Source organism: Hyaena hyaena, unplaced genomic scaffold (assembly GCF_003009895.1).
Source record: "Hyaena hyaena isolate Hyena2069 unplaced genomic scaffold, ASM300989v1 scaffold_1365, whole genome shotgun sequence".
Lineage (NCBI taxonomy): Eukaryota > Metazoa > Chordata > Mammalia > Carnivora > Hyaenidae > Hyaena > Hyaena hyaena.
In genome coordinates this window covers 243718-259740 of record NW_024081994.1, presented here as the reverse complement: position 1 = coordinate 259740, position 16023 = coordinate 243718, and the positions used below count along the sequence as shown (strand labels likewise).

Genomic DNA, 16023 nt, shown 5'->3' with positions numbered 1-16023 from the left:
CTATTAGATTTAATGTAGTTCATTTAAACAAATTATAATATTTGTAGACAGAACGTAAATAAATATTTCTTTGTAATGGGGATAGAAAAATAATTCCCACATCAGGTCTTGAAACTAAAATAAATGATAGAATCTTCTACTCCTCAACCAGAGAGATGCATATGAAATGCATATACTGTGATGGCCAATTAAACTTCAAATAGGGAATACATCCATTGATTTTTAAAAAGCTATATAAGTATTAATATAGATATATTAGACTTCATTTCATCTACACAATGGTATCACGGATTTCCTTTAGTACACTTCCATTTTTATGTGAGATTTCCAGTGAAATTTTGATATTCTTAAAGAAAGAAGCAGAAGTAATCTGGAGGTAATGCAGTTTAAGATTTAGTCTCCTCATTTGCATTTTCAAGGTCCCGAATGAGGCCTTAGCAATGAACTAACAAAGTAATATATCTTTGTAAAATTTGCAAATGTAAAATATTTTAACCTTGTTTAGTTAAGCCTACTTTCTCTCTCCATTCCAACTTCTGCTCCATCATACTTCAGCTAATATCAAGATACTTTCCCATGTATGAAGACATTTGTGGGATCCAGTTACTGAGAGACTGAGTAAATAATACTTTATCTGATGGTTACTGAGTATATCCATAGGGTTCAAAATCAATGATATTTATCACTGAATAGTGCTATCCATTTTGTTGTAAGAACAGCTTTTAAGAATACTCCTACCACCCAATATGCTGAAATATATGTAGAATTTCATTAATAAGAATATATTTATAGGTTATATGACTTTTTTTTGAAAGAGAGAGAGAGAGAGAGAGAGAGAGAGAGAGTGAGTCTAACCAGGCTTTGCATTGTCAGCACAGAGTCCTATTGGGGGCTCAAATCACAAACTGTGAGATCATGACCTGAGCCAAAATCATAAGTCAGATGCTTAAATGACTGATCCAGTCAGACACCCCAAGATTTTATGATGCTTTTGAATTTGTTTATGTCTGAACTTTAAGATTATGTTTTCATTGTAAATAAATATTCACATTTACATCTCAACTTACATGCATAGTTTTATTTCTTTAAAAAATGTTTAACATTTATTTATTTTTGAGAGAGAGAGAGAAGAGAGACAGTATGAGTAAGGGAGGGACAGAGGGAGGGTGACAGAGGATTCAAAGCAGGCTTCAAGCTGTCAGACAGAGCCCAATGTGGTACTCAAACTCACAAACTGTGAGGTCATGACCTGAGCTAAAATCAAGAGTTCGCCGCTTAACCTACTGAGCCACCCAGGTGCCCCTATTTAAAAAAAAAAAAGAAAGAAAGAAAAAGACAAGGCTTTCAAATTAGTATAAGCCTCAAAATGCACAAGATTTGGATCCATTCTTTTTAAAATATACAGTTTATATAAATATTTGGGAATTTCATTGAATATTGAATTTTATATGCTATATTTCCTCTGGTATATTTATTTATTTGCATAAATTGATTCTTCCACTGTAGATATGAGAAGGTCTATAAAGCATTTAACATATTTATTTGAGCACTTATTATGTCAATTTATTTCTCAAACTGCACAATGGGATATAGAGAGAGTACAACACTGATTTGCAAATATTACAGTGCTAAGTGTTCCCTTCACTCATAGAATTTACATTGGAAGTCAGTGAAACAGTGATTGAAGATAGTGAAACTGACTTAGCTCAATCCACCTGGATTCTCTTCCTTTCACTCTGTTTATCAGTGAACATTTGGAACTCCATAGGCATGATCTTCAACTGGAGAAGTAATTGGAGTTGAATGTATTCAGTCAGATAAAATGCAGAATAGAATTACTTTAATCTAACAAGATGTGTAGCTTTAGCCAGTGCAACTACCTGTTAAGGTGGATCAAGCTAGAAACTTCTCTCAGATGAAACTCCTGGGAGCCCTGGGAGCCTAACACAAGGTCAGCTGGAATCTGAAGCTACCTATTGGCAGCTGGCAGATTTCTAAAAATCTGTTAATTTTTAGTGTTGATTTAGCCAGTTTGATCCCAGGAGTAGGGATGGAGGAGAGAGGCAGTACTGGAGACACTATATCATTTTCCTGGATGATACTGTGTATTGTTTCTCCATTGGGTCCCTCTCTGCTTTCAGGGCCCCTCCTCTTGTACAAATAAGCACTAAGCGTTGCAGGATCTGCTGTCATGAGTTTTCCCACAGAATGGAAAATGCACTGGGTTATCAAAGGGATTCAGAATTCTGGTACCAGTCCCACCACTTTGAAGTCTTCAATGTGTTACGAAGAACTATTCTAGTGTTTATTGAGTTTCTCTCCGTTTTCCGGCAGTTATAACCTCTCTATGAAGATATCTGGATTCTTTTACCCTGATCTTCTTTTCTATTTTAATTTTCATTTTACTATAAAAATACTTGACATGAGGGGCGCCTGGGTGGCTTAGTCGGTTAAGCATCCGACTTTCGCTTGGGTCATGATCTCGCGGTTCGTGGGTTCGAGCCCCGCGTCGGGCTCTCTGCTGACTGCCAGCTCAGAGCCTGGAGCCTGTTTCATTCTGTGACTCCCTCTCTCTCTAATCCTCCCCTGCTCACGCTGTCTCTCTCTCTCTCTCTCTTAGAAATAAATAAAAAACATTAAAAAAAAAAAGAACTTCATTCTTAAAAAAAAAATACTTGACATGAGATCTACATGGTTAAAAGATTTTTAATTGAACAATATAGCATTGTTAACTATAGACACAATGTTGTATGACACATCTCTAGAGCTTATTCATCTCACATAAGTGAAACTTTTGCCTGTTGATTAGCAATTCCCCATATGATGTAGGAATCCTGCTTCTGAGTACTTATCAAGAAGAATTGCTATCAAGATCTTAAAGAGATATTAATACCCTATCCATTCTTCTTATTTTGAAAAGAATATCTTATCAGTTTTGGACATCCTGATGTATACATTTTAAATACTTCATTTAGGGCTAACCATTAGAACTGACAGAATATTAAAAAATGACGTTAAAAATGACATTTCAATCTTTAGATATGGTGAGATTAGTTAGGAATTATTTGGGGGTTCAGGGTTTTCTTCATAACTCTTAAAAGTCATTCTGTTTTTTTGCCAGACTTCAAAATCAGTTTGTAAACTCCATTCTGAACAAATAAATCAAGTAGCAAGCAACTCATTTGGGAAAAAAAAATTAACAACTAGAATATTTACAAGCTCATGCCTGGGAGTCCTTATATTAAAATTATTTGTAGTTTATAAAATATTGCAAGGGTAATAATATAGCTTAAATATTCTTTTTCAAATATTTCATTGGATATATTCACGTTAAAGAATATCATTAAACATTAAATAAGACATATACTAAAAATTATTTGTTGTTAGTATGAAATTCATATCTAACTGGGCTTTCTGCATTTTATCTAGAACTTCTAACCTTAGCAGTTTCTAACTGGTGAGACCAATATTGATTTTTTTTCAGGTATTTTTGACTTCCTTTTCACTTGTAATATCCAAATTCCACTATTAACTCTCACAGATCAAATGGATCTATAATATCGAGTCAATTCATAGGATTTAGTGTCCTAAAAAGACCATTCTACCCCAGGGAACCCCAGTTAACAAAAAACATAATGAATTTTTGTGGTGAATTAGAAAGAATCTGCTGTCAGTGACCATGAGAGCATCCATGGTTGGAAGCCAGGAATCATAAGAAATTACCAAGATCCAGGCGATAATCAAAATTAACAAGTCCTACCCACTCACCTTTAATGAATTGGATTTTCTTCTCCTAAATTGCTCTTACTTTTCTTTGGGGAGGGAGAATTTATGTTTCTCTTCTTCTTTGCAATGTTCCCTGAGGAAGTCACATGTAATTCATTCAGATGCTGTGCCCAAATCATCTGAGAGATTTTTTTTTAATTGCTTTGTGGTACCTACTAGTTGTCCAGGACACCCTACATATTCTCTAGTGAAAAAATATAAGGGACAATTAAAGGAAAGGAACAAAACAACATAGATGATAATGTAAAGGTCCACAGAGACCGACATGGTATAAATGCACTCATTCACAGAGTCCGTGATTAAAGTAACAATGGAAAATACTTTGACATCACTAAAACTGGAACAGCTCCAAAAATCATGGATAGATTTGAAACTGACATCATAATGGAACAGGATTTTTTCTTTGAATTTATTATTAAAATACAAAAATATCAGTAGGCCCTGGGTTAAAATACATCATTTAACCTCAATAAGATCGATATTATTATTTCCATATTCAGAGGACACCGAGCTCAGATAACTTGCCCAAAGTCACATGGTTGACAACCAGAAGATTTGAAATTAAAGCCTCATCTTTAATGACTGATATACATGCCTTGACCTTTCATATGGCAAACCTGTAATGATTATCATAATGTAATGTGTTGCCATAATGATTGCCTCAAGCACAATGTTTCCTGAGCTGAGATCCCACCAATATTTGATGTTCCCATCAACTTTACTCATTAATAGTAAAATCTTTTGTCTTTTTTTCAAATTCACTAATTGCTTTTTATGCAGTATCTAGTTTCCTGTTAAAAAAAAATAAACAATAGAGGATGTCAGGATGGCTCAGTCGGTTATGCACCCAAAGGTTGATTTCAGCTCAGGTCATGATCTCAGGGTTCACAAGATTGAGCCCTGTGTTGGGTTCTGCACTGACAGTACAGAGCCTGCTTGTGGTTCTCTCTCTCTTGCTTGAGATTCTTTCTCTCCCTCTCTCTCTGCCCCTCCCTTGCTTGTGGTCTCTCTCTTTCCCTCTCTCAAAATAAATAAACAAACTTAAAAAAAAAAACAATAAAATGCTCATGTCTGACATTACCTCCTGCCTCTAGTAACTAATTCAGGTTCTCTAACATAACTCCTGTTTCTCTTTATAATATCCATGTTTGCCTTTAAATTCTTCAACTATTTGTAATTGTTTTAAATTTCTTAGCTACTATTTCTATCATCTCTGTTATTTCTAGGTCTAGTACTGATGATTTATTTTTCCTGGGGTTATGGATAGCATTTTCCTGCTTATTCAACCTGCAGAGAAACATAACTTTGGATGCTACACATTGCAAACATTCTGCAGTTGAGTAGGGAATTTTTACATCTTTCTTTAAACAGTGTTGAGCTTTCTTTTGGTAAGGAGTTTGTTTGCTTTTATTTACTTGTCATTCTACCTAATCCTTTTGAAAGTTAATTTGAGCTATGTTAGAATAGAGTATAGTGATTTTTTTTCCTCTGGGGTGAGTTATTTTCTCTTTTGCTATCTCCACTGGAAGCCCTAGAGACTCAATACATTTTCTCAATAAGACTTGACAGAATGTAAATGTATCTAATACATCTGGTGTGAACTGGCAGTTTTCATCATACAGATCCCTGATGATTTCTTTTTCCCTGGTAGTTGTTCCTGATCTAGACTTATATGTACACTTTCGAAGTCATCCAAAGTCTCAAACATCATGCCAACATCTTAATCACTTTGGTTAGGTCTTTCTACTCCAGGACTCAGCTCCCACATTACAGGCATCTCAGCGCTTCCTGATCTGATTTTGTGTTTTCATTTCAACTTGACTATTGTATTCTCCATGTGTTCCCAACCACCACCCCGTGTCAGGAACCAGTAAATGTGCCCCTTCTCTCATAGATCACAGTCTTGTGCTAATCATCAAATATCTGAAAACAATTGCTATGTGTGTGTTCTCCAATTTTCCAGTAGTTTTCTGCAGCAGAGTTATTAAAAATCAGATTCCAGTCACAGCAACAGACAAAAGCCCTCAGAAAAGGCATGCCACCAATTTTCCCTTATCAGTCTGATTTTTAGCATCCTCCTATTTCCCCTCATGATTATTATCTACTTTTTTTGAACAGATATCTAGGTATTCTGATGTAACTGTCTTTGGGATGTTTATTCTCCAATCTTTCTTAAAATAAATATTCCATTATTTTTGATAACCCCTCATCTCTAGTGTGTAACATAATGCCTAGAGTATACCATCCATCAGTAACTATTAGTTTGGTGAGTGTAAGCATTGACTCAAAGCTTGATTTCTAGCAGGATTTCCTCCAACTCATTCTGCATGTTAAACCAAGTTTAGAGATGGGTGTCGTAACCATCCGAATTTGCTTTTTACTGCGTGTGCATACATTGCTTTTAAAGTAGTAACATTCATCAGTGTCCTTATCTTGAACATCTGCATAAAGACAAAGTTTGGTGGCACCTGGGTGGCTCAGTTGGTTGAGTGACCAACTCTTGATTTCTGCCCAGTTCACAATCTCACGGGTCACGAGATGGAGCTCTGGGTCAAGTTTTGCCCTGATAGTGGAGAACCTGCTTGGGATTTCTCTCTCTCTCTCCCCACTTCAAAATAAATAAATAATAAATAAATAAATTTCAAAATAAATAAATAAAATTTAAAAAAAAAGACAAAGCTTGTAACAAGCCTAGAAACTTCTAACTATATATCATTTAGGTAATTCACTTTCCTTTTGAACTGATTTATTTTCAATTATTGTTCCTATTATATGCTACTGAATTTCAAAAATCTCCCCATCTTTTGTTTGATATTTTCTTACATTCTTAAAAGCATTTTAGTTAATTATACACTTTAGGGAGATATAGAAATCTTGGGAAAATGTAAAGTCCCTTGAGAGACAGTGTTTCCTAAGTTACTGTATAACATTGAAGCTGTCATAGATCTCCTTAGAGGCCAATGTCAAGTGTGTGTGTGTGTCTATATATATATATACATATATATATATAGATGTACCTTCTATTCAAACTTGTCCTCTTAGAGGAAAAATATTAAATATGTTAAAACTGTGTTTATTAATTTGTTATTCTGCTCCTTGTGTCTTAATATGTAAGATTTGCTTCAACTATTTTACCTGGAGTTATGTTTAGATACATACTATTAATATAATAACTTGATATATCACATAATTATTAACTGAAACTTTTATCACCAATTAAAGCATGGAAAAGTACACAGAGTGTCTAAAGATGAAAGATTGAAATATTTTTTGGTAAGTTCAATTAGTTTTGTAAGTTTTTTTCTTCTTCTTTGAGTTTCCTCATATTTAGTAGATTAGTTAGAAAATTTGTTTTAAGTCTGATGAAATCATATGAGTGTTAAGAATATTAGGTTATGTTTTCTAACTCCACACCTTATCATTCAGTTTTGTTTCAATCATCTTAAATTCTGCAGAGGATGGGCATCTCTGAATAAGCACTATAATTGAATTTCTAAATTCCATTTTGAAGTGCCATTTCTTTAATTATGCTTACAATGAAAACTGTTTACAATAGGTGATCTTTCCTTGAGAAAATGCTTTTTAGTTAGTGTTCTGAAAAGAGGAGTCAGGCAGTTCCATGAAAATTCTAATCAGTACATCTTTCTACAGTGATGGAAATGTCTATAATTTGTGTTGTTCAGTATAATGACTACTAGTCATATATGGGCATTGAGCACTTGAATGAGTACTAGTTCATAGAATTGAAATTTAATTCAGTTTCACTTTCTATTTAAGTATTCACATGAATGCACATTGCATAGGATACTTCGGATGTGATAGACTAATGTGATAGACTATAGTTATATATGAAAAGTCTGGGCTTAACGTCATTTGTTGAAAACACTCATGCATTGTGACAAATATATTGATAACTTCTGAGCAGCATATAAGAAATTGTGAAAATTTGTGGGCAGTAATTTATCAAAGGAAATGTTAAACCAATCATTTTCATTTACATTTAAATGCCATTTTAAATAAAATGAACCAGATATTTTAAATTGGGGAAAGGTAAATTGGTTGACTCAAGTATTTTTTTTAATCATGGTCTATATTTGTCCACATCTTCCCTTAAAACAACACATAGCATTTGCCTATCAATATATTGCCTATCTACCTACATGTCTATCATCTATTATCTATCTATCTATATCTATCTATATCTATCTATATCTATCTATCTATCTATCTATCATCATCATCATCATCATCTACAATCTAATCTATATCTATCATCCTTCTGTTATATATATTTTACTATTTTATCTATAATTTGAGTACTTATTATACACTCAAAGCAATATTTAGCATTTTGCTTGCAATATCTCCTATTTTCTTTTCAATAGTCATGTGATGTAGGTGTAATTGTATGCAGTCTGAGAAAAGATATAGGAATTTGCCAAAGTCAGTAAGTGAGTGGTCATAGTTGATTTTCTGGGTCTCAGAGTAAGTGATTTCACTGGGGATGTCCTTCCAAAAGGCTTGTCAGAAGGCAGCAGAAGAGGCCAGAGAGCCAGGCACTTTAAAGAGTATCATGACATCATTTTGAAGGTCAACCCTTGCCCTAGATCTTCTTGTAATTTATTTCTTTTGTATCTAAAAATAAAGAGTTGAGATCACAGCTTAAACTTAACTTTGCATTCTTTTCACTTGCCACTAAGGTCCCTCATTCTGGTATCATCTTTCTATTGAGGTGGGCACTATAGAAACAGACTAAAAATTTTGAAGGTCTAAATGCTTTTTCAGTGTTTCCTTATGGGATAGAATCATAAGTAGCCTTGAGAAAAAAATTAAGAAACAATTTAATCAAGCTCCTGCAATTATAAACAAAGAGACTTAGATTCAGCAAAATAATGATTCACTTAAAGATACAACTCTATACATGTTTCTATTTGTTTTTACTAAATACCGGGTTGTCCTGTCCATTCTAATTCCCTTATTTTTTTTTTTCATCTCAGATTTCAAGATAAAGAATTAACAAATGGCCAAAGAGAATTTCACAGCTGTTACTGAATTTATTCTTTTGGGATTGACAGATAATACTGATCTGAAAATTATCCTTTTTGTGTTGTTCGTGGTGATTTATGCCATTACCTTGGTGGGGAATATGGGCATGGTTTTCTTAATCCAAATCACTCCCAAGCTCCACACACCCATGTACTTTTTCCTCAGCTGCCTTTCATTTGTAGATGCCTGCTATTCATCTGTTATTGCCCCAAAAATGCTGATCAACTTTTTGGTGGTGAGGGAAACCATCTCATTCTCTGCCTGTATAGTGCAGCATTTGTTTTTTGGGGTGTTTATCACCACAGAAGGCTTCTTGTTGTCAGTGATGGCCTATGACCGTTATGTGGCCATTGTGAATCCTTTGCTTTACAGTGTAGCCATGTCTAAGAGGAAGTGTGTGGGGCTGGTCATTGGGTCATTCATAGGTGGAATGATCAACTCATTGACACACACAATAAGCTTGGGAAGACTGTCCTTTTGTGGGTCCAATGTTGTCAGCCACTTCTTCTGTGACGTTCCCCCACTGCTAAAGCTGTCGTGTTCTGATACTTCCATGAATGAATTGTTGCTCTTAACTTTCTCTGGAGTCATTGCCATGGCTACTTTTTTGATTGTGGTCATTTCCTACATGTTCATTGCTATCACTATCCTGAGGATCCGTTCAGCGGCAGGCAGACAGAAAGCCTTCTCCACCTGTGCCTCTCACCTGGCTGCTGTGACCATATTCTATGGGACCTTAAGCTTTAGTTACATTCAGCCCAGTTCCCAGTATTCTGTGGAACAGGAGAAGGTAGTTTCTGTGTTCTATACACTAATGATTCCCATGTTAAACCCACTGATTTACAGTCTGATAAACAAAGAGGTGAAGGATGCTATGAAAAGGGTCATAGAGATGAAACATTTCCTCTGTTAATTTCAAGTCCCTGTGAATTGTACATCAGTCCACCAGTCCATTCTTTACTTACTAACGATCACATGAATTAAATTAACTATAGTTTCTAAGTATGGTACAAACCATTTTATTCTATATACTCATGTTCACATGAGAAAACAAAAGTGGAAAGTGGAAGTGATTTAATTCATAACCATGTTTTAGAACAAGTAACAAAACTTAGCTTACGTGAGATACATATCTGCGTCAAGTGTAATAAAACTAATTCAATAAAATTTATTTTATCATTTCATAGAATTGTGAATTTTCTGATGTTTGGAAAAGTGAAAGAAAAAATGTACATATACTTTTGGAGATATAAAGGATCAGGAGTTTTCCTAAGATACTTAAAAAATTATTCTCTCAGAAATTTAAGATAATTGTATACATTTTTCTTTAATTTTTATTTTTTTTATTACTGAGAGAGAGAGAAAGAGACAGTGTGAGCAGGGGAGGGTCAGAGAGAGAGGAAGACACAGAATCTGAACCAGGCTCCAGGCTCTGTGCTGACAGTGTGGGACTCGAACCCACAAACTGTGAGATCATGACCTGAGCCGAAGTCGGATGCTTAACTGACTGAGCTACCCAGGCGCCCTTTTCTTCTATTTTTAAAACTTGCATTAAATTATTCAATCAATTTATTTGAGAGAGAGAGAGAACATGAGCAGGGGAGGAGCAGAGAATGAGGAAGACAGAAGATCTGAAGTGGGCTCTCTGCTGTCAGCAGCAAGTACAATCCTAGGCTTGAACTCACAAACCACGAGATCACAACCCAGGTGGAAGTCAGACAGTCAACCAACTGAGCCACCTACGCACCCCAAAACTTGCATTAAATTTTAAATATTGGAAAATCTCTATGGTCACTAAAAAGACAGGTATTATTCCAAATGACATTTTTCAACTAGTAACTACTTGTCGACCGTTCTTAGATATGAGTGACCTCATTTTGAGAAAATGATAGTTACAATCTTCAGCTTGTAATAATGTGCTTTCTTTAAATAATTAATTTATTTTAGTTTTTGCATTTATTCATGTATATTTTATCATATGTATACACTAATTCAAATATCTGAAACTGTTATTGACCTAAATCCATATATATGCATATATATGGATATATTTATTCATACTCATGAAGGCTTACTTCTATGCTTAGTTGATATTCATGCAAGTACATTCCCTAAAATTCTGAAAATCCTAGGGTCTTTGGTTTAATTTTTTAAGAATTATAAGTTTGCTTCTACTAAGTGACAGAAATATTCCTGTTTGTCCTGGATTCTCCAGACCAACTCTGTCAGACATATCTTCCATTGCCATACTGATTTTTTTAATGTTCATTTATTCTTAAGAGAGAAATAGAGACAGAGCATGAGTGGGGGAGGGGCAGAGAGAGAGAGGGAGACACAGGATCCGAAGCAGGTTCCAGGCTTTGAACTGTCAGTAAAGAGCCACACATGAGGCTCGAACCCACAAACTGTGAGATCATGACCTGAGCTGAACTTGGACACTTAACCCACTGAGCCACCCAGGCGCCCCAGACCCCTACTGATTTTGATTTTATTCCTATGGCTTAAGAATCTTTACTCCATTTGGGGTGCCTGTGTGGCTCAGTCAGTTAGATATCCGACTTTAGCTCAGGTCATGATATCACGGTTCTTGGGTTTGAGCCCTGCATCAGGCTCTGTGCTGACAGCTCAGAGCCTGGATCCTGCTTCGGATTCTGTGTCTCCCTCTCTATCTGTCCCTCCCCTGCTCACGCTCTGTTTCTCTTTCTCAAAAATAAATAAACATTAAAAAAAAGTTAAGAATTATTGCTCCCTGAAATCTATGGTTTATCCAGGATGCAGTTACATTGTGACAAGAGCATCATTTTGGAAATCTTGACCAGCATACAGTTAGAAGGGTAAATCTTTCTACATGTTACCAACATTCTCTTCTGATCGTTTTAAGGATTTAAAATTTCTAAGTTGTGGGGTACCTGGGTGGCTTAGTTGGTTAAGCACCCAGCTCTTGATTTTGTCTCAGGTCTTGATTTCCTGGTTTGTGGGTTCGAACCCTGCATTGAGCTGCACACTGACAGCACAGAGCCTGCTTGAGTTTCTCAGTCTCCTTTCTCTCTCTCTCTCTCTCTCTCTCTCTCTGCCTCTACTGCACTCACACGCTCTCCCCCCTCTCTCTCTCCAAATAAATAAACTTTAAATCCCTGATTTTTTTCCTGTCATTATTTCAAGATTTTTCTTTTTCTTTCCTTTTTCTGTTAGAGGAAGTAGCATTAGAAAGTTACTCTTTTTAGATGCCTAGTTATTTCCCCTGTTAAACATATACTCCTCTGGAGAATTCTTTCCCTTGAGACACCATCTTTGTCTTAGAGAAAGAGGGTCAAGTACATAACTCAATTAGGTGTCTTAGGAAAAGAAAGGTCTTCCTCATGGCAAGAGAACCCCAGTTGTCATTTAACATCCCTTCCATAATGACATCCATCTGATTGCACTGAACGGCCCCTGCAAAACAAAACAAAACAAAAACATACACACAACATCCTTTTTAAACTTTTTCCACTACATTAAATTTTTTTTTTAGTCCTCAAGGTTCATGATAGGACAGAAAGGAGTATGTATGACCAAGGAAAAATTTTATCAAGAGGTAAGTTTTAAAAATGCCAAAAACTTCAGGTATGCCTGGGTAGCTCAGTTGGTTAAACATCTGACTCTTGATTTGGGATCAGGTCATGAGCTTATGGTTCATGAGTTTGTGTCTCACATTGTGCTCTGTGCTGACAGTGCAGAATCTACCGGAGATTCTCTCTCTCTGCTTCTTCTCTGCTTGTGCTCTCTCTCAAAATAAATAAATAAACTTTAAATAATAATAATTAATAATTATAATAAGGTCTCTCAAAATAAATTTAAAAACTTTAAATAATAATAATAATAATAATAATAAATTAAAAATGCCAAAACTTTCTACAACAGAATAAACTCTGAAATTTTACTTTGTCTACTCTATGGTTGACTGATTTCTATTACACTGAGCTATGAAGTATATGAATAGGCAGATACCTCTGACCATATGTTTTGCTATTATTTCATTTCATGTGCTATTTCTGGTAAGTTTGTTGAGATTTAAAGAATATCATACAAATTAATCCTTATCATCAAAGAGACAATCGAGGTAAGATTGAGTGTAAATATAATATGAACTTCTGCTGAAATATGACACAGTAAGGGATAGGAATGCACACCCTTCATGCTTTCCAGGATGTCACTCACACACACGAGAAATCAGAATAGAGCTCCTCCTGTAATATGACTTCTGAATCTTCTCTACCTCATAGCAGTCCTATTCAGCTCTCCAAGTGGTTCCTCTTTCTCCAGGGAATTCTGAAATATACATAGTACCAGTTGCCATTCCCCATATCCTACTTCTTTCCCAGTGGTGCCTTTCTCTAATTACAAAATCATATGCAGATGCAATTTAACACCTGGGAATATTATGGTTATTGTAGGCCATTAAGTATTTAATGAATCTCAGATCATTCCTTATTCTAAATATAATAACATTTAACTTTCATACTCAAGATTCTCAATTAGTTATCTCTCTCCCTTTTCCTCCCTCTCTCTTTCTTATATTTTCACGAGCTCTTTTGATGACAAACTGTGTAGGTTGACTAATAATTTTTTTTCATGAGGTTGATAAAGTTATAGCTTGTTCTTTTTATCTGTGTAATCACTGTAGTGAGCAGCCTTTGGGTAGTAACATGAATCAGGACAATATTCAATATATTGTACTTCAATGGAGAGGTGTTTTTCACATCTTACTCTATATGAAAGGCACACTCTAAAACAAAATGGTGCCCAACCTTCACAACTGCATATAATGCTCTGCCTTTCTCCATTATATCCTTTAGAAAGGCTTTTTTCCATGCACTAACTAGGTCTCTCAACAGATAGTGGTTCAAGAAAGAGGGTCATGTTTTTCATTAAAAAAAAAAAAAAAAGTGATGGACTGTTGAGCTTCACGGCTTTTACTAGCTCCACTGCACAATGTCAGAGTCAACATATTCCCTTGTCCTTAAGTTATTTTCCAAATGGGTGAAACTTGGATAAAATATCAGCAAAGCCTAAGGAGCAGAAGATGATGGAGAATAAACATCCTCCTTACAGGCCTCTCTCTCTCTCTCTCTCTCTCTTTTAAAGAATATCTATCCCTTCTATTGTCCCTTGGAGAATTCCTACTACAAATCATTAACAATAGACATATTTTTTTTGTTTTTTGTTTTTTTTTTGTAATTCTGCTTCTCCTTACCTTTATTTCTCAAAGGGAGCCAAACTTTGACATATATCATTTCTTAAAATATAAACCTACGTGTTTATTTCTTTTCAAGATGTTTCTGATAGCTCAATACTAATTATTGCCCCTCCTCCAATTTATTACACATTTACTCAGGCTTTGTCTTGCATTCACTTTGTTATGGCTTTATATTTGAGCAAATTCACCCATACAAAATGCCTGAGTAGGGGCAACTGGGTGGCTAAGTCGGTTAAACACCCAGCTCTTGATTTTGGCTCAGGTCATGATCTCATGGTTTATGACACTGACTCCTGCGAAGAATGAATGTCTCTCATACAGTCCCCAAAGATGAGATATTATTATGTAGTAGTCTTTATGACCTTCACAAAGATTCTTAATTACATCAACAGTTTGATAAAATTTATACTCACATGACATTGTGTTGTGCAATATATATTTTTTTCTATTTTGAGACTTTATTTTTTTAAGAGAAGTTTTAAGTTTAGTGTAAACTTAAGAGGGTACAGAGATTTCCCACATATTTCCTGCCCCAACAAATGCATAGCTTCTCCATGCCCTGTAATCCACATTCTCCACTAGCCTACAGTTGTTACATTTGATGAACCTACTCTGATAAAGCATTTTCACTGAAACTTTATCATTTATATTACTAATCATCTTTGGGGTTGTATTTTCGATTGCTTTGGACAAATATATAATGTCTCATAGCCACCATTATACTTCCACACAAAGTGTTTTTACTGTCCTAAAACTTTCCTCTGTTCCTCTATTCATTCCTTCCTCTTCCCTAACTCCTGGAAATCACTGATCTTTGTACTGAGTGTCGTTTTCAGATTGTTGTGTAGATGGAATCATACTGTATGTGGTGTTTTCAGATTGGCTTTTTTCACTTAGCAACTGTCATTTACAGTTATACCATACCTTTTCATGGCTTTATAGTTCATTTCTTTTGAGGGATGAATAATAGTCCATTGTCTGCATGTGTCATAGTTTACTTACCCATACACATTTGGGAGGGAAACTTGATTACTTTGAATTATGTAATTTTTTTTACTTTTTCAAAATTTTTTGTTTTAAGTTTTTATTAAAATTCTAGATGCTTAATATATAGTGTAATATTGGTTTCAGTAGTAGAATTTGGTGATACATCACTTACATACAACACCCAATGCTCATCACAACAAATGCCCTCATCATGCACTTTTTAATTTTTATTCCAATGAATTATTTTATTCAATGTCCATTGGGTGAACAGAGAATTTATTGCATCATGCTGACCAAAGCAAATATCATAAACTAGTAACATCAATAAAATCCCAGAAACACTAAGAAAATTAAAGGTAAACAAAAGGGAAATTAAAAATAAGCACATGGGAAAGTGGAATGACATAGTGTAATTATACATGAGAGGCAAAATCGGCATGTCCTTGCCATTGCATCCATCCTCATTTGCCTTAGAAATATGACAGACTGCAAATAACAGGATTGTTTATTTCCCTTTGCTTCTCTCATGTAGGACAATCAATTGATGCAGGTAAATGGTAATAGTACATCAAAATATAGTGCATAAAAGTATTGATAAATATTGCAAAACATCAATCCAAGAAAAGAAAAGCAATGCAACTAATTCATTATAGAATAATCCTGTTACCCAAGGATACAGAAACAAGTGAAACATATTTTTTAAACATGGATAATTACTTTTCTTAAAAATATAAGGGAATACTATAATATTCTAAACCAACAAGCCAGATTATTGAGAACAACCAGTTGAGGGAAAAAGCACAAACCACGGAGTGCTCAAAACGTTTCTTAATTTGGAAGTCCTCTGATATCAACCACATGGCCCAAGGGCCACTCAGATTGCTGAATTACAAAGTATGTTCATCCAATAGACTCATATATTGATGAGAAAAAAGGTGAATCTCAATGCTTGTAATAAGGGTGTTTGA

General features: G+C 35.0%; 1 protein-coding gene across 1 annotated transcript; it reads left to right on the top strand.

Moving 5' to 3' along the window:
* Window positions 1–8800: 8800 nt before the first annotated feature.
* LOC120225231 (olfactory receptor 1052) lies at window positions 8801–9745 on the top strand. Its single transcript, XM_039223486.1, has one exon. The coding sequence runs from the start codon at window positions 8807–8809 to the stop codon at window positions 9743–9745; it is 939 nt and encodes a 312-aa protein (XP_039079417.1). The 5' UTR covers window positions 8801–8806.
* Window positions 9746–16023: the final 6278 nt, after the last annotated feature.